Genomic DNA, 23,472 nt, shown 5'->3' on the forward strand with positions numbered 1-23,472 from the left:
ATACAAGACACCTTTATGATCATAGAGTTATCACTGTTATCTGCTAACACTGCTATCACTGTTATAACATTAGAATCTTCCTCTTTTAACCTTCATGAGATCCCATTTATTTCAGGTGATTGAGCTTCTTTTTTCCCTATTAATATAATGTCAAATATCCAGGTTTTAAAGATGTTCTCCAGGAATAAGATCCATTAGAAACACCTTTTTCTGAAATAACTAATTTATTAAAATGCATAAGTGGAAGATGAATTATTTTTGAAATTCAGACTGAGTTAAAGCCAGATCAAGGTATACTCTTTGTTTATGTGTGTTTACCCCTTTATGTTACAGTAGACCCCTTTATGTTACAAGAATGTTCCTTGTAGAATTCTTGTGGAACATTAATTCCATCCCTATGGAAAAAAACACTGTTGTCTTTAGAGGCCCTAAATGACAGCTGCATAAATGACGCCTGCAAAAAGTTGGTCAAGCCCCAAGCAGCTGTGGTCAATCTCTCCATGATGCAGGCGGATTTGCAAATCTCCAATTGTATGTAGTAGACCACTGCATATAGAAGAGATGAAAAATGTTCGGAATAGTGCAGTTGTTATTCCCTATAAAACATTCCTCATCATTTCCACAAAAGATGATTGTCATTTAGGGTGTGACTAATATGGCTTTTGTATCTATGGCATCTTGTAGTCTTACTCATGTCTTGGTATGAAGGCACTGACTAACGTAGGAGGGGTAGCTTGTAGTAGAAATTACAGAAGAGATGTGGGAAGACATCTGGGATAGTGCAAGACAAAATTTTAATATATAATTGAACAAGAGCTATAAGATAAGACTTTATTGATCCCGAAGGAAATTGCAGATACAACTTTACAGTTTATGATTACTCAGAGTATATATTTCCTCTCTTCGTTTGTCCAAATTCAAAGCTGGTGTCTCTTTGTGTCTTAAATGCAAAATAGGCAAAGGAAGCTTCACCCACTGTCTCTGATTACGATCCAGACCACAGAGATATTAGACATTTTACATGAAATACAGACAACATTGGGGGTGAAACTAAAGTTTGATTCACTTTTTCTTGTCATTGGGCTCCCCAGTAAATATATTGTTGACATACACAGGCAAAAGCTCTATAAAACCTTAACTTTTTGTGTCAGGAAAAAATATATCCCTTCATCGGATTCCAGATAAGGTTCCTTCAATTATGGCATAGCACAGATTAATAATGGAGCATGACCCTTTTGTGAGAGGGATCAGATGCCTTTTATAAAGTATGGAAACCTTTTTTTAAATTATTATCTAAATATATCTGCTATTATTTGTATAATATTTATGAAAGGCAAAAATTGTACACATCCATCCACATACTATAACTGACCCATGTGGTAACTGTAACATTTTAGAAATTAAGAACACTTATGTTTGGTGAACTGAGTGATTTTGTTGTTTGTATATTTTTTCTTCTTTGTGTTTTGTGTTAATTCTTGTTTAAACTAATACAAGTTTATAAAAAAAGAAGTGCCCTTTTGTTATTTTGTTCATTTCCATTGTATTCATGCTAACTACTGTATTACTGTAGTCTAATTTTCTCAGTTATATCTGTTTCTTTCATTCGGCCCTTATCTTCAGTACTGGTTATATATTCTTGCCACTATGCTATGTGATCTCATCTTCTGAGTCAGTGTGCAATTTAGAGTGGTGACTGTTTCTACGGTTAATTTCATATCAGTGAATCCTACATTAAAGCTCCGCCCATGTTTTAGTATCTTTTAGAAAATCTTCTTCTTTTCACCAGTTCCTCATTGCTTTCTTGTTTTTGTCAGACTCTTTTTCTCCTTTTTGTCCACTCACTCCTATATAAGTACAGGCAAAAGCCTCTGCTTCTTGGCATCCCTTTATTTTTTTATTTTTTCTTTTCAGCAGTCTCCAAGTATCCTGACAACCTTTTCTGGTATTCTGGCAGTAGTCCATTGTGTGTTGTTGTCAGCTAAAAGAAAAAGAAACATGGAGGGAGGGACTGAGAGTGAGTGGGTGAGAGGGAGGGAGGACAAGGAAGAGGGAAAGAGAAGGGGGGAGGAGTAAGTAAGCTATTCAAAGCACTTGTCCTCTGTGTGTCTCCGCCTCAGAACGAGGGCAAAAACCCAGGGGGGTGTACTGCATGCTCTGCCCCTCAGACTCTCATACACACATGCATTAGCAAACAAGTATAGTCATTACCACAGCCACTGTCGTATTCTCACATGCTGATAAGAAGTAAAGTGCAGGACTGAGAAATCAGGACACTTGTTTTGGTTTTATTTGCTGTACCAGTAAGTCTTCAGGACCACACAGGGAATCCATATCAGGATGTGGGAACCTTTGCTTAGTGGACGTCCGTACTATGCTATGGATCTCCAACACACACACAGAAGTCGTGTGTCTCTGATTATGGGCCATGGGGCTGGACTGGTCTTGGTGCTGCTGGCTTTCTCTGCCCTAGTCTCAGGATTTAACCTAGATACTACAGATACTCTGAACAAGGAAGGAGAGAAGGGCAGTTTCTTTGGGTTCTCTGTGGCTCTTCATCAGCAGCTCTCACCAGAGCTAAGGAGTTGGTAAGTAAATACACCCTAAAAATATATCTCTAACGTGTGCTTTTGTGTCCTTATATGTTTATACAGCATAGAAATGCTATATATGCAAACTGATGGAATGGATACTCTTGATTGTCTGCTCAGCATTTTCCCTTGTGTCAGCTATTGGTATTGAATCACTTAAAGTGATTGAGCAAAGTGCACTGGATGAACCCAATTCATTATGGATATGTATTGTGTATGTGTGTTAGTGTGTGCTTGTGTTACAGTGTGACTGATACATATTTGAGAAGCCTAGCTATATTTCTACTATTGTTATTTTAATCTATAAGCATACAAGTACAATAGTGTTTTGAGTGTTGATGTCGATGGACATAAAGTATGTATAAAAATCTGCTATTTTATCACCCATTAGTATTTGGTATAGTTCAGAATTTCAAAGTACCCTATATATCAGCACCATAGGAAGAGAGGAAAAGAAGATGAGTATTAGGGAGGGATCAAAGGTGTATGCGTTTGTGCATTAAAAGCAACTTCTGTCATAAAGCTCACGTCATTGATTAGTGTTAGTGTTGCTGGAACAAATGAAACCTACAGCCTCATCCAGACCATGAATAAAAGATGATGTAAGAATTAGTCAACCTCTTGTATCAGTAGCTATCATTTGTCTAGAAAATGATCTTTTTTTGTTTTTGGTTTAAGCAGATGCCAAAACTATGTCAGGTTTGCTTTACTTTATTTGCAAAATCAAGAATGAATCAAATTCATAAAGTCAAAATCAAACAAAAATATTGGTATCAAAGAAAGACTAAAGGTATTAGAGTAGAGATTCAACTAAACTGTACATAATCATAAGATAACACGACAACACCTAGACTTATTTTGGGGTTGTAGAATTTGCAGAAGGTTTGCAGATAACTGTAGTTTTAAATCCTAAAGCAACCTCTGTAGATCATGGCTCATTAAAACACACAGTAATGAAGAAAATGCAACAACTGTATTTAGTTTACTTATACTAGAGATTTCATGCATGTGTGCCTCCTCTCTGATTCCTCAAAAGGGACAATGATTACAGTACAGCTGGTCAAGGCTGCTTGGACACTGAGTAATCTCCACTTTTACTGTGCAGATCTCATTTAAGATTTCCTTTGTGGACTTAGCATTAAAGAATGAGAACTTTAGAAAAGTGTGCAACATATGACGTAATGTTCACAGGTTAGTGTCAGGCTTTTTTTTCCCCCTTTTGTATCTTCCTTTAACCAGAAATATGTAGCCTAAAGCTAGGCAGAGGTCATCAGATCTGCCTGACTCATCTGTATCTTGTGCTTTTCTTTATGAAAGGGTTACAGTATCTCATGGTTCTGGTGTTGTTTTTCATTAGTTATCAGTTGGATTTTATGCAATAGACAGAACAAAGGAGTGAGACTTTGGTTTATTTCCAGCCCAGTCTAAAATAAACCCCTCATGTACGTCATGTAGCGGGTACAACATAATTTTCATTTTTAGATCGGCTTTTTTTAAAGCTTCTGAAATTCCTATGGAGGACTGCTCCATATCTCTTGCTTGCCGTCTGTCTGTCTCTCTCTCTCTCGCGCGCTCTCTCTTTCTCACACACAGACACCCGACTTTTTTTTTATTATCACTAAGTGACAAATGTAGTAGTGTTTCATATGGCACTGCTACAAAATGCTTCTCTCAAAAGGGCTAGAGGGCCTGGCATATGTGAAGCAGTATTGATGTGGCCTGTATGGTGAGATGCCATTGAGCAAGGTCTTGCAGTGTGTATGTCTATGTGTGTGGTTTATTTATACTGTTAGAAGAGCTCCTATCCCATATTGCTCTGTTGCAAAAACAGGTGAAATTCCAGATTTCTAAAAGGGTAGGTAGAAGAATTTGTCCCTCAAATATCTAAATGCTTCCAATTAATTTTTAAAATTAATTTGTAACATGGTAATCTGTAAGGTTCACATTTTAATACGTTAAACTCTTTATGATTTACGTTAATTTATCTTAATAATTAATTTATGAATAAATTAATTTATCAGTTTGTTGGTAAGCTTGATGTAGGCGACTACTACTAGTGTACCATTACTTTTGATGCTGGATTTTTTTCTGGGTTTATATTTTTAGTTCAGAGAGGAGTAAAAAGATGTATTTAGAAGCTTTGGAAATTTTAGCCTGTAGTAAAGTTAATATTTTTAATTCATCAGTTGTTTTGTGCAATTGAAAAAATGGTGAATAGTGATAGCTGTTTGACGGTTTGACACAATCTGAAGTCTTCACTTGCCAAGGTTAAAAAATATTAAAACAGGTTAAAACAGTATGTACTAGTAGATTCCTAACTGATAATGGCATAATTGGTCATTGATGATTCTGACTTAAGACAAAATGTAAATAAAACACTCTTTAAAAAAGGTGTTTTAAACAAGAGTCAAAGCCTGGTCTGTTAATCAACAGCCAGAAAGAATGGTGTTAAATGTTACGCTTGATTACATTAAGTTTAACTGTTTCTGTCTGTGTAGTGCAACCAGAACAAATAAGACAACATCCTTGGCAAGTTCAGAGCCTAGTAGCTGCTTTCAATAATCAAGCAGTCCTACTCCTAATAACATTTTTTTTACAGTTAGTAATAATTCTGATATATATATATATATATATATATATATATATATATATATATATATATATATATATATATATATATATGATAATTCCCATTCATGCAAAGGTGAACACTTCAAGGAACCTCTTACGGATAGCAATCCCCCTTGAAATTCAAGAAAACATGACAAAATATCTTCCACATTGGGTTAATACCACCTGATGTCACTGATGCAAACTTTGCCCCAGATAGAGAGGATACCTCTTTTTCGAATGAGGTCAAGTCTGTAGCCAGCAGTCCTAAATGAGTGGAACTGCAGGGCATGACCTTTGTGGAGAGTGTGATGCTACTAGCAGACAAAAACACAACAGCTAGCAGCACCAAGGTCATGAGTTTGAGTTCCAGAGTGTGTGTGAGTACACATGGTGTTATATTGATAAATATTTGATAGGCTGTGGATAAGAGTGCTTGACAAATGCTATAAATGTAGATCATTAGGAAGAGAGATGTAGGCCCAGTTGCATCAGGCTTTGCTGCCTGGATATGTAGAGTTATGCTTGCTTCGTTCATAACATTAATGCTAGCACAACGTTAATGCTAGTATTAATTTTAGCAGACTTGGTGCTCTGCTGCTTCACTGCTTAGTGAAGTAGGCTTCCTATTTTCAAAAGCCTGAATAATACACAGTTGTTTCCTTGTTTCCTTTGCCTTTATAGGCTACTTATTTATTTATTAAATTCAACATTCCCAACAATCAGGATTAAATGCTAGACTTGTTCTATGTATGTATTCCTGCAGGCGGGACCCACTCCAAATGGGAGGGGTGTAGCACCACATGGGCGTGTCATAATGCCAAATGGGATTGCCTTCTCTTGAATGCTTTCTATATGGGTAAATAAAAATAATATATATATGAACAATTAATGCAACTGTAATAGTAATTTGTGACTTTCCACAATGCAGATTTAATCGCGAGTCTGTTTGTTTCACTCAGATATTTTATTGAGGACGAAGGGGGTTACCGAGGCAACTTGAGCATTGAATGCTATCTAGTGACTAATGGTTAAAAAGAATCACCTCAGGGTTCTGAGCTGTATCTCTATTCATTTCAGAGTTTTGGACAGGGATCGAAATGATAAAGAATATTAAACATTATCAGATTTAAGGAACATTGAATTTATTTTACAAGCATCTTTTTAGGGTCCCAACTGATTGTTTGGTTACGGTCCTACCAGTTAAAGTTGTTGTAAGCCATGGTAACAGTAGTTTCATTTTAAAATCAGTTCTCGTACAAGGCCCCTTCTGTTTTTTGTGCATTTGATTAGGTAGAGGTTTAACCACTACATAGCCTGCGCAGTAACATTACATACCAACAAACAGTGGTTACCTTTTATTGACCTAGGTGTAATTTGGCCCACCAAATGTCCACTGACATTTTTCTACATCTAATATCTAACTTTCTCTATAGCTAATGTATCCTTTCTGTTGTCTTACCGCCTAGCATGTTTCACAGGCAATTCTTGTGACTTTCAAGGGTTTTAGTCCTGCATGTCCAAGGATGGCATTCAGCTTGTAGATAAATCCAGGATTTAACCTCTCAGGGGCTATTTTCAGACCTCTTTCCTCAGGCTAGTTTTCTTTATTCCACTTATACCATTTTGTAAACAGATATCTTGCTTGAACTACAACTTCTCTGTTCTTCTAGCCATATATTATTTTTTAATCAAGCCATGTTATTTTTATTTAATCCATATTATTTGTATACAATCTTTAGTGAGAGTAGTCACATTGAGATTAAAATGTCTCTTACAAGTGAGTATGGGCATCGAAAGTGGAACACAACACCACAGGGCAATTAAAAGAACATTATAACAAAGGAGGGAGATGGACCACCTATCAATTAATAGCAAGACCATACATAATACAAACCAGTTATCTTAAAATCTGTCAAAAAATGAATTGTTCTAACATCAAAAGTTTCTACAGTTTAGTCAAAAAACGCTGCCATACCAAATTTAGGCCAAACTATCAGTACATCAAATTGAATAATAGAATAAGAGCATATTACAAACATTTGAAACTGTAACAGTTAATTACTTAAATTAATATAATTTAAAGATAACTGGTTTGTACTGATAAATTTGCTCTAGTTAATCAAGTCTTATTTGTTAATGAAAACACAGACAAAAAATGTAAAGGAAGCTGATGAATAATACTTTTCTATATATTTGTCTTTGCATTTGTCGTCCAAGTGGTGTCCAACCCATCATGTCATAAAGCTCACATTTCATATAACTGAATGTTTGCCTTGGATTATGTCTTAATAGTGAATGTCAAATAAAATCCAAAGAGTGCAGAATTGAGAATGAAATATTTTTATTTAAAAAAATTTATTTTTAATTTTTTATTCTAGTATTAAATTCTTTCTTTGAATGTGAGTGAGCTTCTGCTGGCAATAAAGCAGAACAGTAGTAGGTATTATCTGCATAAAAGAGCATGTTAACATTTTAAAACTTATATGTAGAGGTGGTAAAAATTGCAGTGAAGTACACAAGGTTTTGAGAAAAACAGGATGTTTCAGACAAAAGTCTTTCATCAGCTGTGCAAGCAAAGTTCTGAGGTTCTAGGAGGTGGAACCAATTTGTATTAGAAAAAGCAGATGTTTAATTCATTCATTCCATGGTGTAAAGTTTCAACAGTGTAGATCGGTTCTTTTTCTTTGAGTTTCCTAACTTCATTGCTGCCACTACAATTCTACACCACAGTTACTCCCTGCAATCTTATCTTTATATGAGTCCTCATAATAAAACTTTGACACCCCAGCATCAACAATAACTTTCTCAGATAGAAATCAGTTAAATAAGTCCTAAAACATCTTTAACGCTTAATCAGACAGACCAACTGAAGCAATAACATGTGATTAAGTGTAAAAGGCCTTGGATAAATCTGTAAAGAGCTTGTGTTTTCCAAGAGCATAAATTGTGTCATTATGCACTTTAGTGGTAGCCACTAGAGTATACTGTTATTGTAATTTTTTTTCAAAATCCAAACTGAAAGGAATTCAAAAACCCATTTTAAAGAAACACTGCCAACTCAGATAGCATACATATCTGCTAAAATTTGTGAAGTCACAAATGACATTTCATGACATTTCATGACCTTCTTCAGAACACAACTGCATTAAGTGAGAACACAAATACACTAAGGTAGAATATAAATACATTAAGTAAAATCATTCCACTAGTGCTTAACATTTTACACATGAATGTGTGAAGATTGACATGTGGAATTGTCAGCAAAGTATTAACTGCTAATGTTTTCCATTTTGTAGATAATAAAAGGATTGAGCCAGTGATTTTCTGGCTAGCAATCAGTCATAGTTTTATATGATTTGTTGACCTTTATCAATGTTTGTCTAAATGTTTAAGAGTATATACATTTTATTCTTATCTTTCTAGTTAACCCTAAAAGTTATTTTTGGTTCAGAATATTGTTTGGTATATACAATGTATGTGAGTTCTTTGTTGTTCATTCTTTTTATTTATTTCATCAACAGATGCGACTATTAGAATGATTAGAATAAATTATATTTCTGTCTGAAAAAAGATGAGTTGTTTTCAATACCATTTACTTGAAACATATAAAGAACTATTTAAAATACATGGGGTCTATAGACTTTAAGAGAGAGAGAGAGAGATTGAATTTGACTGTGTACACTGGTGCTAGCTGGTTGATGCATACTTTTAAAATTTGACCAGCAATGCCATCTGACTCTGCTGTCTTCCTGGTATTCACTCTCCTGAAATCCTTCCTCACATCATGCTCCGTGATGGTGAAAACATTTTCCTCTCTTTTGGGCTCTGTTAGCACCATTAATGTTGTTAGTGCTTCTAGACATAGCCTTAAAGAAAGTTGTTCAGCTTGTTTGCTAGAGTTGCAAGCATTCACCTTGCTGGAGAGAGAATTGTGTAGTTTGTTACATTCCTCAATCCTGGATGGTTTTGTCCACCATCAGCTTCTCGTTGGGAAACATTCTGATGGTGACTTTGGGGATTGTATCCTCCACCAGTTTCCTGATAAAATCCGAGAACGCTTCCATAAATATGCTGATGTTATCAGAACTGCACCAGAACATGTCTGTCTTTCAGAGTGGCCACATATTGGTCAGTCCAGCATGTATCCTTTCTCTGAGCTGGAGCTCTGTGTTTCAACCTTTGTTTGTATACAAGCATGAGTAAGATGATGGCATGGTTCAATTTCCCAGCAGTAGATGAAATTTTGCAGCCAACTTTAAATACTGTATAACTGTGATCTCTAAGTACTGGTGGGGCCAATAATGTGCTGGTTGAAAATGTCTCATTACCTGTTTAAGATTTGCAGTGCTAAAGTCCCCCATTATCATGAGAGCTGCATGTGGGTGGTGGATCTGTTGGTTTTTTAGAGCCTCATGCAGTGCTTCCAAGAGGCACTTGGCTGGTTGGATGGTGTGGTCCGGTACCACTGGGTTAAGGCACATCTCAGTGAGGTGTGTATGTAGGGTCTTTTGGATTCAGGACTTTCTTACTGTTTGCATTCATTGTGTACATTGACAGCTCTGACAATAATCTACCATTCTCTCTCTGCAAAAGCAGATCAGTACAGTACATCAGTACTCTTTGTGACCACTTGATGTTAGAAATGCTCGTCTAGCTGATTGTTGCCTTTATTGTTGCCTTTGACTTATTGTTGTACAGAGACACACACTGATAAAGTAGATTAAACCTTTATTGGATAGAAACAATTAATTTAATATTGCCTGGAAATGATAAACGGAAGATGGGAGGAGGAAAGGGCTAAGGACATAGATATTGTTGCACATGGGGGAGGGAGCCTGACAGAGATTGTCAGATATAGTTAACACCTATACTCAAAAAACAAGACTAAAGAACAGAAATAATAGTTTGGCATTGTTAGATATATATGCTTATACAACAGTTAGTTCTGACTTCACATTCTGATTGGTTAAGAAGTGATCAGAGAGATAGATATTTACATTTACACTCACAATTCTTTAGACTTTGAAATCTAATGCCCTTTTCTTAGTTACCCTTATTGTTTACTTCATTGTATTCCATTATGGTTTATGCTGATGTTCACCTGTATTATTTTGTTTTTTACTTTATTTTTTTTACTCTCTATCCTCTATTAAAACCTGTTCATTTGGATATTAATAATACATTTACAAATACTGTATTGCTTTGGCAACATAGGTATTTTATGTTGTCATGCCAATAAAGCACATTTGATTTTATTTGATTTGGGGAGGTGGGAAGAGAGAGAGATTAACAGCAAAAAACAACATCTATACATTCAGTAAAGGTCTGGTTGGTACAAAAAAAATTAAAAAGAGACAAGCTAAGTGAACTGTACTCAGTATTGGGGGAGGGGCATAAGGGGCATACAGCTGTCTTCTTTATCACCCTATCTTTTTAGCACTGTTAAGAGCCAGGACAGGGCTGAAACAACATAGCTGCACAACAGCTGTTGTTTCAGGTCTGTCAAAGGTCTGTCGAAGCCAGCTGTTGAAAGAGATGCTTCCCCTGAAGAAACTCAAAGTGACTTGTGTCACTCTGACTTATGGTAGTCAAATATGCAGTGAAGTAGATAAAGTTTCCAGAGAAACTGGATATTTGGGACAGAAGTGCTTCATCGGCTGTGCAATCAAAGTGCTTCTGAAGTTGTAGGACATGAAACCACTATATGTTCATTCCATGGGGTTTTAAAATTCTGAGAGTGTAGATCAGTTCTTTTTTGTGGAGTTTCCTAACTTCATTGCTGCCACAACAACTGGTAATACAAACAGATTTCTTGTTGATGCAATGTCCATTAGCTTTAAAATGCCTTGTCACTGGAAATGACAAATCCTTCTGATGGCCTCAATGATCAGCAAGCCTTCTCTTGGAATCTTGAGTATAAAGATAATTACATCTTTTGCAAGGAATACAATAGGCAACTGCTGCAATAAGATGGAAAGTGTGATAATAATAATCGATCCTTTCTTGCTAGTTATTTTTGTGGCTGTGTTAAATTTTACATAGCATATCTAGAACAGTTGCAGGCTAAAATACCACTGTTATTATTTGACTGGTCACTTATTTTACTCTTGGCAAGCATGCATTTGATGTTTTTGCCTCACCTGTAGGAGATTAGTGGGGGATCTTTAAAACGGGATCTACATCATTCTAGAGACTTTTGAGGTGTTTAAGAATATTAGCCATTGTTTTATTTGTAGGATGATGCATGAGCACCAAAGGAATTCTTCTTATCTTAAGTAGATTAAAGTTGATTTTTAAGTCAGTGCATCTGTTTACCTGTGCCATGTATTTCTTTGTTTTACTTTTGTTTCTGTCTGTCCTCATCTTGTGTGCTGTTCTCCCACCCTTTATCATCTTCAGTTGTTTCTCGATATCCCCTTATTAGTTAATCTACTTAATGTATATAAATGTAACTTCATTCATTCAGTTGGAAACCTGTTGAATTCCTCCATGTTTTAGTGGGTATTGTTGGTTGTTGCACTGTGTTTCTCGTCATTATTTAACATTCCATTCCATTTCTCTGTTGCATGTTTTTCTAGTGGGTGCCTGACATTGGACTGTCATCTATGGTTATTGGATATCCCTCAATTTATTGCAGTCTTTATTGCAGGCCTCACTCACACTCTTGCCTGTCGTTTGCCTCTTGCCTCTCATTTGGCTAATCATTTTATACATTCAGTTTTGTACTCAAGCTTTTCATAACAATTAACAATATCTCATTTAGGCGGCATGTTTTTCTGAAAGGGTCCAGCTAAACTTTATTTATGGGGCAAACAGTTAGCACCTACAATTGTAGAATCCATAAACAAATGGGATATTAAAACCAAAATTAAACACATAAAGAATTTGAACCGTGACCTCTTTTTTAAATGCCATGGTTCAATACATCAACTTTAATTCTGATATTATTAAATTTGTGGCTCATACTAAAAACAGAATGTTAGCTGTGCTCAAAAAAACAGATGGACACAATAGTACTCTGTAAACCTTTTGTCATACACTACAATTTTTAGTATGTCAACATCTCTACTACAGTACATTATAGTTACTCACTGGAATTTTTCAGAATAATACCTCTGTAGTGTTTCATTGTGATACATTTAGGTCTTTCATATAGGTTAAATGCTGAGTCAGTTTATGAAGTTTTTATTAGAATTTGATTATGAAAACAAATAATAAACAAAATGATTCTTTAAAAAATCATCTTGAATGAGAGCTATGTTCAAGAAACAGTGGAAGTTCCCACCATTTCCCTGTTTGCCTGTTGCAATTTTAACAGTTATCTCACAATAGTAGACATAGGGGCATGTATTAGTACAAGTACCACCTTTATGTAACCAGGATAGCCTGTTTCAAAATAACGCTAGCAACATGGGTGGGTGACTTGTCAACCCTTATGTTAAACTTCTTATGTTTGGACAACTGTTAACTGCTTTTTCGTAAATTAGGCACACAACTCATTCACAATATACATTTCCTTTAACAATCCCTCTTTCTTTTTTCTTCTGTCCCATGCTGTGTAATCTGAAAGAGTTGGAACTATATTATTACTAACAGTGGGTTTTTAAAATAGCCCTCCTGGACCACCATGCCCAAACAGGACAAGGAACAGTGTCACCACCTAAAAATATCAACAGCCATGCCATAAAATGGGGAAATGCTTATTTATCCTTTGCTGTTTTTGTGGCTCAAGAAAGTAGTCTAATATTTTATGATGCATAATCTGTTATATATCAAATATTTGTTCATTCCATATTTAAAGCAATCTTTGAGAGTATGTAATATAGCAAAACATGTTTGATGTACAATGCTTATTAATGAGAGCAAGAATGGATGCATGTAAAGAATGTAAAAGACCTAGTGATTAAGGCACTCAGGTGTTAACAGTGTTAATAATGAACAGTGCCAGCATTATAAAAAACTTTCTTGGATCACAGCATAAGTAGCCCTGAACCCTCTCTATCTTTCTGTGCTGTTCCTTTAGGGTCCTGGTAGGGGCGCCCCGGGCCAGAGGCCTTGGTACCCTGCGGAACAGTCATCCTGGTGCTTTGTATCGCTGTCCAATTACAGCAGAGGAATATGACTGTGAGCGAGTGGACATTGATGGAGATGGTGAGAGGCAGACCTAAAACAATGACTGGGTCTATGAACAGGAGTGGGGAATAGGATTGTGAAAATACTCTCTAATTCTACCCTACTGGCTCAGTGGTTAAGGTACTTGCCTTATAATCAGAAAGTTGTTGGTTCAAGCCCCACCACTAAGCAAGGCCCTTATCCCTCAAGTTGTACTCAGTCATAATTGTAAGTTCCTTTGAATAAATGCTGTAAATGTAAACTCCAGACCTTAATGTGATACTTGTCATAAGATGAAAAGGATATGTTTTGTCACTGTAAGTAAACAATCTTATTTATCTATTACTGTTACTCTGATGAGACACTATTCTGGGATTAAAATAAGATATTTATTGTTGAGTTTATGCATTATGAAATGCATGATTTTTATTTTGCACACATACATTTCTTCCACCAATGCCTATGAGCAATGTTTACTGCCCTAGCTGTGGTAATTATAGCTGAGAACTTGAGATTTATTAAAAGTGGTGCTATGTTAGCCATCCTGAAAGCTCTTTTGGTTTCTATAGTAAGGCTGGACAAGGAGAGCAAAGACAACCAGTGGCTGGGTGTTACAGTGAAGAGCCAGGGGATTGGAGGAAAAGTGGTGGTAAGTCTACAGGCTGTTCATACTTTCAGGATTGTGTTCATACAGATTTGGGCCTAATATGTACAGTAATGTGCAAAACACCTAGGCAACATCAAAGTGATTCCACACAACTTCATGCCCATTCTGTAGGTTTTCCCTCTGTAGCTTTTAATTGTGTTGAAGTTATTAGCATCCTGAAAAATTTTTGCATGTAAGAAATCGAGGAGAGGTTTCGGAACTAAACCTCCTCAAAGGTTTGTATTAGTCATCTTGCAACATATTGATAACTTTTTACAATATGTGTTTATATATGTAAAATATTTTTTACAAATATTTTTATATATGTAAAATAAACATTTACCTTCTTTCTTGATAAATAAATACCTTATTTCTTGAATGGTCTATGACATTTGTGCCATAATTCCACTAATGTTGTTTCCATTTGACATTACTATATTAAGGTGGTGCAAAAAAGATCATAAAAGATCACCATAGTTTAATAATAATTCTCATATCACCTACCATAAAGCTTTCAATGATCCTACAGACGTGTGCCCACCTGTATGAGCTAAGACAACGAGTCAGTCTGCCATCTGAAACTCGGGATCCAATTGGACGCTGTTATATGCTGAGTGAGGACTTGACGGAGAGGGATGACTTGGATGGAGGAGAGTGGAAGTTTTGCGAAGGACGGCCACAAGGCCATGAGCAGTTTGGCTTCTGTCAGCAGGGCTTGGCTGCTAGCTTCACACCTGACAACAACTACATCCTGTTTGGAGCTCCAGGAACATACAACTGGAAAGGTATAGCAGATTTTCAAGTCTAAATCATATTGTTTGTTGGAAAATATTTTTTTCTTCTGTAGGTTAGAGATGTCAAGTGTAAAGGTAAGATTTTTCTCTGTACAGAGGGAAGTCACTGCCAAGGAAAAATGGTATAAATAACTGATTTAGTTGAGTATTTGATTTTAATATTATTATTTTTATCAGTGACTCTACAGTCGTGGCCAAACGTTTTGAGACTGACACCAATTTTGGTTTTCATAAAGTTTACTGCCTCAGTTTTTTTAGATCCTTTTGTCATGTTTATATGGTATAGTGAAGTACAATTATATGCATTTCATATGTTTCATACCCACTCCCTTGGATGAGAGGGGACATGAATGGACTCAAGATTATTGACACCAAGCCTTCCTCCAAAAGCCTTCGCCTCACTGTGCGTGCAGATGCACTCACACCTGCTTTCTGCCATTCCTGAGCAAGCTCTCAATCCAAAGGAGTGGGTGTGCTTAAAGGTTTGCCTAAGAACACTGCCATGAATAAGGAATGGTATCAAAACATCCTCAAAGAGCAACTTCTCCCAACGGTCCAGGAGCAATTTGGTGAAGAACAATGACGGCGCACCATGTCACTAAGCAAAGTGATAACCAGATAGCCTGATGAACAAAACATTGGAATTTTTTATCCATGGCCAGGAAACTCCCAAGATCTCAATCCCATTGAGAACCTGTGGTCAACCCTCAAAAAGAGGGTGGACAAACACAAATACAGAAACTGCGATCAACTCCAAGCACTGATTAGGCAAGAATGGATTGCCCTTGACTTGATTTTACCCAGAAGCTGATATCCAGCATGCCAAGGCAAATTGAAGAAGTCTTAAAAAAGAAGGGTCAAAAGTGTAAATATTACGTCTTTGTTTAAACTGCATGTATTTGTCAATAAAAAGTTTTAAAAAACTTATGAAATGCTTATAATTGTACTTCACTATACCATATACCATCTGACAATAAAACTGAGGCAGTAAAGCAAAATTTTGGCCATGACTGTACAGTGGTATTTAAAAGCCTTTGCCTGAAAAAAAAAAACAAAGGTTTATCCAATTAAACAACAACAACATCAACAAAACATTAACTAAAAGTGAGAAGTGATAAACACTTGTTAAGGGTGCCATGGCGAGGTATGGCAGTAGGGTAAAAAACACAATACGGTGAAAGGGGAGGGTTTGATTTATTGGGTCATAAAAAGTCAACCAAGGATCAATCTTTACCTAGTAGAGGGAAGAAGAGTAAGAAGATATAATGAATATATGTGTGTGTGTGTGTGTGTGTGTGTGTGTGTGTGTGTGTGTGTGTGTGCGCGCATGCGCAGGAGGAGCTGAAGCTGAAAAAGAATAAGGAGTGTGAATCACAATGCAGTTTGCCATGTGTACATTTACGAATTTGTATATATGTATACATATGTACATGTATACAAATGTATTTGTGTATGTGCATATGTGTCTGTCTTGGTGTGTTTGTGAGTGTGTGTTGTGAGGGTATGCTTGTCAAGGTATACATGTACATTTCTGCATCTGTGTTTTGTGAGTATATAAGTGTTGAATGTGTGTATAAGTGTATTTCTGTGTGTGTGTGTGTGTGTGTGTGTGTGTGTTTGGGGGGGCAGGGGGTGGTATACTTGTTTGTGAATACATTTGTCTCGTCTCTGGTCCTCACCTCACATTCTCCCAGGAGAGTTGCGAGTTCAGCTGCTCAACCAGACCCTGTTGGACTTGGGTTTTTATGACGATGGACCTTATGAGGTTGCCGATGAAAAACAACTAAATGCTTCGTTGATTCCTGTGCCATACCACAGCTACCTGGGTATGACCCACCTGAGCCCCACTCCTTTGTAACGGGCACAGGGAAAGGACTACAAGAACCACAAACTGAACCCGATTTACATCTCATTATCTAAAACCACTCTGTAAATGATAAGTATTATAAATCACAGAGACATTACCTGTTCAATTCTTTTATATTTGCAGTTTAAAGACAATTTATGTCTTATTATGGTAGACTCTAAAGATTTTTATTTTTATTTTATTGTACATGAACAATTTCTCATGTGATTTTTAAAAACTTTAGTCAACAAATTCACAAATGACATTTAAAGGTAGGAGCGGATGGTTCAGTTTGCAGTGGTGTCATGTTGTCCTTTTGGCTAGTACTGGTGGTTGTTGGGAACACTTGCTTGTTCTTAAGCAATCCAAACCATTTTCAGAACACAGTCTTTCTCACACATGCCCCTTTTTTCTTTTTCTGTTTGTCATCACGCCACCCCACAACCACCCCCACTCCTACCCATGGGCTTCAGGGCTCTTGTTCATGGCCAGTCCCATTGAGGATGCATTGGTGTACAAAACTTTGGAGCCATCCAGCCAGCCCATGTTTGAGGATGTAGCTCAGAATAGCTACCTAGGTTTGTAGGCAAAAGTGTGTGTTCTGTAAATTGGACACATGCATTCCATTTGTGCTGTATATTCCTGTCAGTCTGTAAACTTGAATGTGATTCTAATGATAGTTCTTCTGGAGTTTGTGTAGAATTTGCAATTTTTTTATAGTCTAACTTCTCCTTTAAAGAGAGACAACTAATACTTCAATTCAAGTGTTAATATAATATATGCTTAAAATGAAGCCAAACACTTTAGGAGGCACATTATTTGATAAAGTAAATGCAAGTATTTATAAAATAAGACCCAGAAATCTTTATCCATAATTGTTCATTGTAACACTTGGATTTAATGTCTCTCTAAACTGGAGAAGTTAAGGAACCGCAGTAGGCATACACAGGTGCTTTTGTGCTATTTGTAGTGTGTAGTATCAGTGTTCAGAGTGTAGTCTGACCTTTGCATGTATATTGCTGAATGAAACTGTCTGTCTCTTGGTGGTTTTAAAATGATATTTCTGATAACGCCAAGCAATAAATCTAAGATTAAGGAGTCATACTACACACAGAATCAGGTAGCTGAATGAGTTCTTTGTACCCATAATACCTTTTCCTTTAAACAAACAGTAACATTTCCAATTCTGATAGTTGCATTGATCAAATAGGTATTGATTCCATACTACTACTACTAATCATTTTAAAAATCTGATATATTACCATACTTAGTTTATAAATCATGCCATCACAATGCAGAAGTCCATCCTTCTGCATCAACATCTTCAGCAAATGCCTCGCTAAATGAAAATAAACCAGTGTGCACACACCGCCAATTCCCTGTAATAAACTGTGTCACACATGTAAATATGTTGTTTTCAAAACTGTCAATAGACTACATGAATAAATCTCAATATATTTTATACATACATACACAATTTATTAGGAACCTTGCACATACACTTACTGACCCACTTTATTAAGTATTTTGCAGAAACTTTCAGGCTGTAGCACATAATTGGTCTGCTATTCAGTTTGTCAGCCCCCCTGTTACAAACAGCACCACTGCTGATGAGTTACTGTTAGACAGAGAGTGCCTCCTAAAAATATCCAGCCAACATTGGTGCTGTGGTCAAAAACTGATATTGACTGACATGGTAATGGCATGGCAGCAGGTGTTGTGCTGGTATGAGTGTAATAGGTTCAGGACTGTTGCTAGGAGTTTTTCAGTTCTGAGGGTGGTATTTATAATATATATATATATATATATATATATATATATATATATATATATATATATATATATATATATATATATATATATATATATATATATATATATATATATAAAGAGAGAGAGAGAGAGAGAGAGAGAGAGAGAGAGAGAGAGAGAAATCCAAAGATATTAGAGATATTCAAAACTGTACTATAGTACACAGTTTCCAGAGAAATGGAATGTTTTAGATAGTGGTCTTTCATCAGCTGTGCAAGCCATATGCTTCTGAATTATTAGATCATAACAAATCATGACATTCCTCCATGAGGTTCTAAAGAACCAAGAGTATAAATGAGTTCTTTTTCTTTGCGTTTCCTAATTTTATTGCTGCCATAGCAACAACTGGTATTACAAACAGATATGTCATTAAAGCAGTGCCCATTAGTATTAAAATTAAACTGGCTCCTATTACTACTAATACTCTTGGAACTTTAGAACTCCATGGAATGAATGTTTGATTTAAACATCTACTTTTTCATACATAAACTGGCTCCTCCTAATACTAATTAAAAAGCAGTTTGCTTGCACAGCTAATGAAGGACCTCTATCTAAAACATTCTGTTGGAGATTGGGAACAAGTTATTCATCATTAGCCACGCTAAAATATTTTTGACTGCCTGAGCACCTGTTGTCTCTCACAGCTGCATGATGAACCCTGAATTAACAAAAGTTTCCTTGTCTTTGTTCAGTAATAACCACTGCATGTTCAGTCATGTTGTTTTTGTTCAGTGATATTTCAATGATTTTGCCCCATTTTCCATCCCTTATCTATTATCATTAAACATCAGAAGGACAATATTTTATATAACTGAAGAAATATTAAAGTTTAAACTTCTCATGTATATATATATATATATATATATATATATATATATATATAATTTTTATTTTTTTATTTTTATTTTTTTTGAGAACATAATACGTTAGTCCCTGCATCACACCTGTCACCTTATAAAATAAAGCTTGCATGGTCATGCATGATCATTACATACATTTGACATAAAATCAGTGCCCAATCATTAGACACATTTTATCACTATAAGAATAAAATGACAGGCTAGGTCAACATTAATCTTTTGAAATCCACTTCCCCCTGCCCCTCCGAATTCTGGCACAGGCTTCTCTGTTGATTCAGCAAAAGGAATAATGAATAGGGGGGAACTGACATTTGTGGCTGGGGCACCAAGAGCAAATCACACTGGAGCTGTAGTTTTGCTGAAGAAAGACAACATATATCGACTAGTACCAGAACATATACTATGGGGGGAAGAACTGGCCTCCTCCTTTGGCTATTCAGTGACCACTGCAGACCTTAATCAGGATGGGTGAGATATTCTAAAAGATAATTACAGTCATGTTAATAATGGAGATTATATATTATAAAATTATATATGAATTATGCTGATGTTGCTTTTAAACATATTAATCAGCAAATACATCAGATATTGCTAATTTACTATATACAATTTCCTATATAGAACATAAGATTATATGAAAAATTGGTTTGTTTTATTACTTCCTGCTGTATGTTGAATAGACCACCCTTTCACTGTGTCCCACAGTTGGACTGATCTAATAGTGGGTGCACCAAACTTTTTTGATCGTAAAGCCGAGATTGGAGGTGCTGTGTACATCTTTTTAAACCCAGCCAGCCACTGGGAGAAGGCTCGGCCAATTCGCCTTAATGGCACCTATGACTCTATGTTTGGTATGACAGTAAGCAGTATTGGAGATTTGGATCAAGATGGTTATGGAGGTAAGGTGAACATTATACATGCTCTACTGATTTGTGAAGTATTTCAGTCTGTCCAGAATATTTATTTATTTATTGACCTATTTATTAATCCTACTGTTGTCCTGCTAACAGTTTGTTATATGTATTTTAAACAGATGTTGCTATTGGGGCCCCATTTGACGGAGCTGGCAAAGTATTTATATTTAGAGGTTCTGCTACTGGCATAAACACCAAGCCCTCTCAAGTTGGTGATCTCTACAGTGCTCTCCATCAATACTGGGACAGAAGTCAAAACAGTTGATTTTACTAACTGGGAACAAATATGATCATGGCCAGAAATATAAGAACCCTTGCAGTTATCCTTCTGATTAACTTGAATTGCACTAAATATATATTTTTTATCAATAATAATAATATTACAGTACTTTCTTTGTTGACTCAGAACTTAATATATTTAAGAAATGGTATGGACAATGCCACATGTAAAAAAAAGAAAAGAAAAAAAAATTATTCATATGTATTTTTGCATGTTGTATCCAAATATATTTTCACAATTTCTCTATCACTCATGCTTTTTGTTCCAGTACATTCACATATTATAGTATTATGTATAGTATGGAAAAGCACTGCCAAGGACAGTTGAGTCCCTCTGTGTTAGCATACAGTGGACAGTTTAGTGAATATGGAGGATATTGTTGAGGCCACATATGAGCGAAAAACCATACAGTAATGATTCTGCTGGCCCAATTGCCAAAGGGCGTGGAGCAGGATGCACATGCTCCCTCGATAAAGTGATACATTTATTAACAAAAAATATGAATAACGGTGACACTCATACACAACATTAACGACAGACATAATATACACAGTTAACTAAACACAAACTACAATAATGTTTAACACTGACTACATACAAATTTTAACATACAGCAGCAGACTAACAACAACCAACACAGTACACACACTAACAGAGGTTTAAATAGACAAAGAAATGCAAGAGGTTAAACCCCATGCAGGTGCATGCAATGTGTGCAATTATTTGTATAGCACCTTTCAAGAAACCCAAATTGAGGTCACAATGTGTATATGTCTATGCTCTGGGCTTTCTACCAGTCTGTAATTGCCAGTGTTGTACGCTATTGGCTGTTGGAGCAAGAGCATTACAACTAGCACTGCTAAAATTTAAAAAAATAATCAAGAAGTCTGGCTTAGTCATAAGAGTCCATCTGGACCACCAGGAGGCTGTTGCAGAATGAAGGACACTAAACAAATGTCTAGCTATCATGGATAATGCCTCACAGACCCTACAATGTTAGTTCTGAGCAGCACTACTTTATGCTCTTGAGACTCTTTGTACTATAGTACCATTTGATTTTTTTTTCTGTAACTATAGTAAGATAAACAATGGGTTAACATTAGCAAATTATGTTGCTACTGTTATTGTGCAAATGGAGAACCACTGCTGCATGATAACTACCTCTCACTGTACAATGGGCACAGGAACATTAAGCTCTCTGGAAATGATCTTCAGACAATTCTTTCCTCTTCTTTGTTTCTACATACTTGAAGTGATGCACACTGACACAGCACAGCTTTTCTCTTTAAACTGGTTAAAACTGATTTCTGTTTTGCTCACATCTCCAAAGATGTGTTTAATTACAAAGTAATCGAAGTTTACCTTCTTGAAATTCAACTATCTTTTATTATTTCTGAGGGGTGCCAACAATATTGTCCAGTCCAGTTTTAGAGTTCTGAGTCAAATAAGATCAGATTCAGCTGTTTTTTGCTCAGCTGTTTTGTATTGTTCCATTGCAAACAAAGGAAATGCACATGTAAAGAATAAGGCATTTTTATTTCAACAGTTTTACAGAAGAAGTGGTGCAATATCAGGAAAAACTGCAAGAGTGCCAATATTTCTGTTCAAGGCTGTAATGTACAGTCATGTTGTCAGTGTACAGTCTTGGTTTTAACCTTTGCTCTTTTTTTCTGCCATTACACTTTCATTTACTATAATAAGCCACAATCAATGGGCACTGTATCCATTATACAGCAAAACCATACTCAGGATATCAATTTTAGACTACCATTGCTCTGATTTCAATTTTTTTCTTTGGTTTTATTTTAATGTTTATTTTCTTCAAAAACTGCACATATCAGAATTACGTGCTGTTCTTCCTCCTACAAAACATCACTTATTTAATTAAAAACACTTATCTTGTTTATGGGACCTTTCTAGGTTAAATTGTCGATGAATTTGGATAAACAATTACAAATCATAGACCGTCTGTTGGCATGCAGAATTGTTTGGCCACCCTCTACCTTGTCCATCACTGGTTAGTTTCTGACCATAGAATCATTGCTGACCAGAAATTATTTGAGTGGTAGAGCATTGTCAACACTGCAGTGACACTAATTTAGATGTTGGATTAAAAGTAGTCCTCTACTCAGGAACTGACCTTTGATGAAGATGGTGGATGGCTAATAAATTAGGTATGGCCACACAGGTGTAATAGTCTCTAACCGAAAACCTACAAGGTGTTTCTAAAAATGTTTCCAATAAAATCTGTGATAGCTTTCTAATATATGTGCCTACTAACTGCTGGCTGATAGCAAAGACAAAATAAACAGGCTGAAACTAAGAATACCTGATAGTTCTGATATGTGAGCTGGGTTGATGTTGAGTCTAACTAATTAATATAACTGTTCAGACATCTGCCCCAACACTTAAGATAATCTGAAGTGGACACAAAAGTGTTATGATTTGAATACATATAACATATAGTTTGGGAATTAACTATAAATGAAAACTTGAGAATGTACCAACAATAACAGTATATGTAAATGTACCTGTATTTACTATTATTATTATTATTATTATTATTATTATTATTATTCACAGAATCCTACCTGCACTTAAAAAAAGACTTCATGAAAAAAATGCATATGAGTGGTCATAACTGAAAAAAGCCATGTCACATACTTTTACCTTTATGCCAATTTGTAAGATTTGAAACCATGTAGATGAAGTAAATAATGGTACATTGATCAGAAAAATCCTATAAAATATACCTTCTGTATTGTCACTCACCTGTCCATGTACTGTTGTTCCTCCATAGGTTCTTGATGGTTTAAATGCAGGTGTGTCACGTTTTGGCTATTCCATATCAGGAGGTCTAGATATTGATGGAAACCTTTACCCTGATCTAGCTGTGGGGTCCCTCAGTGACCAGGTGGTTATTTACAGGTAAATAATATCTACTAGTGCACCCTCCCTGACAAAATCTTAACTGTTTCAAGTTTCTTAACCTCTGAATCCTGAC

The 23,472-nt window shown here is 35.9% G+C and overlaps 1 protein-coding gene across 12 annotated transcripts in view; it reads left to right on the top strand.

The window, feature by feature from the left end:
- Positions 1-2,126: 2,126 nt before the first annotated feature.
- The window catches only part of itga7 (integrin, alpha 7), a 40,732-nt gene continuing 19,386 nt past the window's right edge, over positions 2,127-23,472 (top strand). For 6 of the 12 annotated variants that reach the window (XM_027002049.3, XM_027002050.3, XM_081705110.1 and 3 more), the window contains exons 1-10: positions 2,127-2,588; positions 13,228-13,355; positions 13,886-13,965; positions 14,492-14,747; positions 16,451-16,582; positions 17,076-17,180; positions 19,535-19,742; positions 19,980-20,173; positions 20,308-20,396; positions 23,269-23,396. In XM_027002049.3, coding sequence (XP_026857850.2) covers positions 2,341-2,588; positions 13,228-13,355; positions 13,886-13,965; positions 14,492-14,747; positions 16,451-16,582; positions 17,076-17,180; positions 19,535-19,742; positions 19,980-20,173; positions 20,308-20,396; positions 23,269-23,396 — 1,568 coding nt within the window. In that variant the 5' untranslated portion in view covers positions 2,127-2,340. Of the gene's footprint in view, positions 2,589-13,227; positions 13,356-13,440; positions 13,458-13,885; positions 13,966-14,491; positions 14,748-16,450; positions 16,583-17,075; positions 17,181-19,534; positions 19,743-19,979; positions 20,174-20,307; positions 20,397-23,268; positions 23,397-23,472 lie in introns of those variants that run through there. The other 6 variants (XM_027002053.3, XM_027002054.3, XM_027002052.3 and 3 more) reach the window with 5 other exon arrangements.

The sequence above is a fragment of the Electrophorus electricus genome, chromosome 22 (genome assembly GCF_041902795.1).
Source record: "Electrophorus electricus isolate QZ-2024a chromosome 22, ASM4190279v1, whole genome shotgun sequence".
NCBI lineage: Eukaryota > Metazoa > Chordata > Actinopteri > Gymnotiformes > Gymnotidae > Electrophorus > Electrophorus electricus.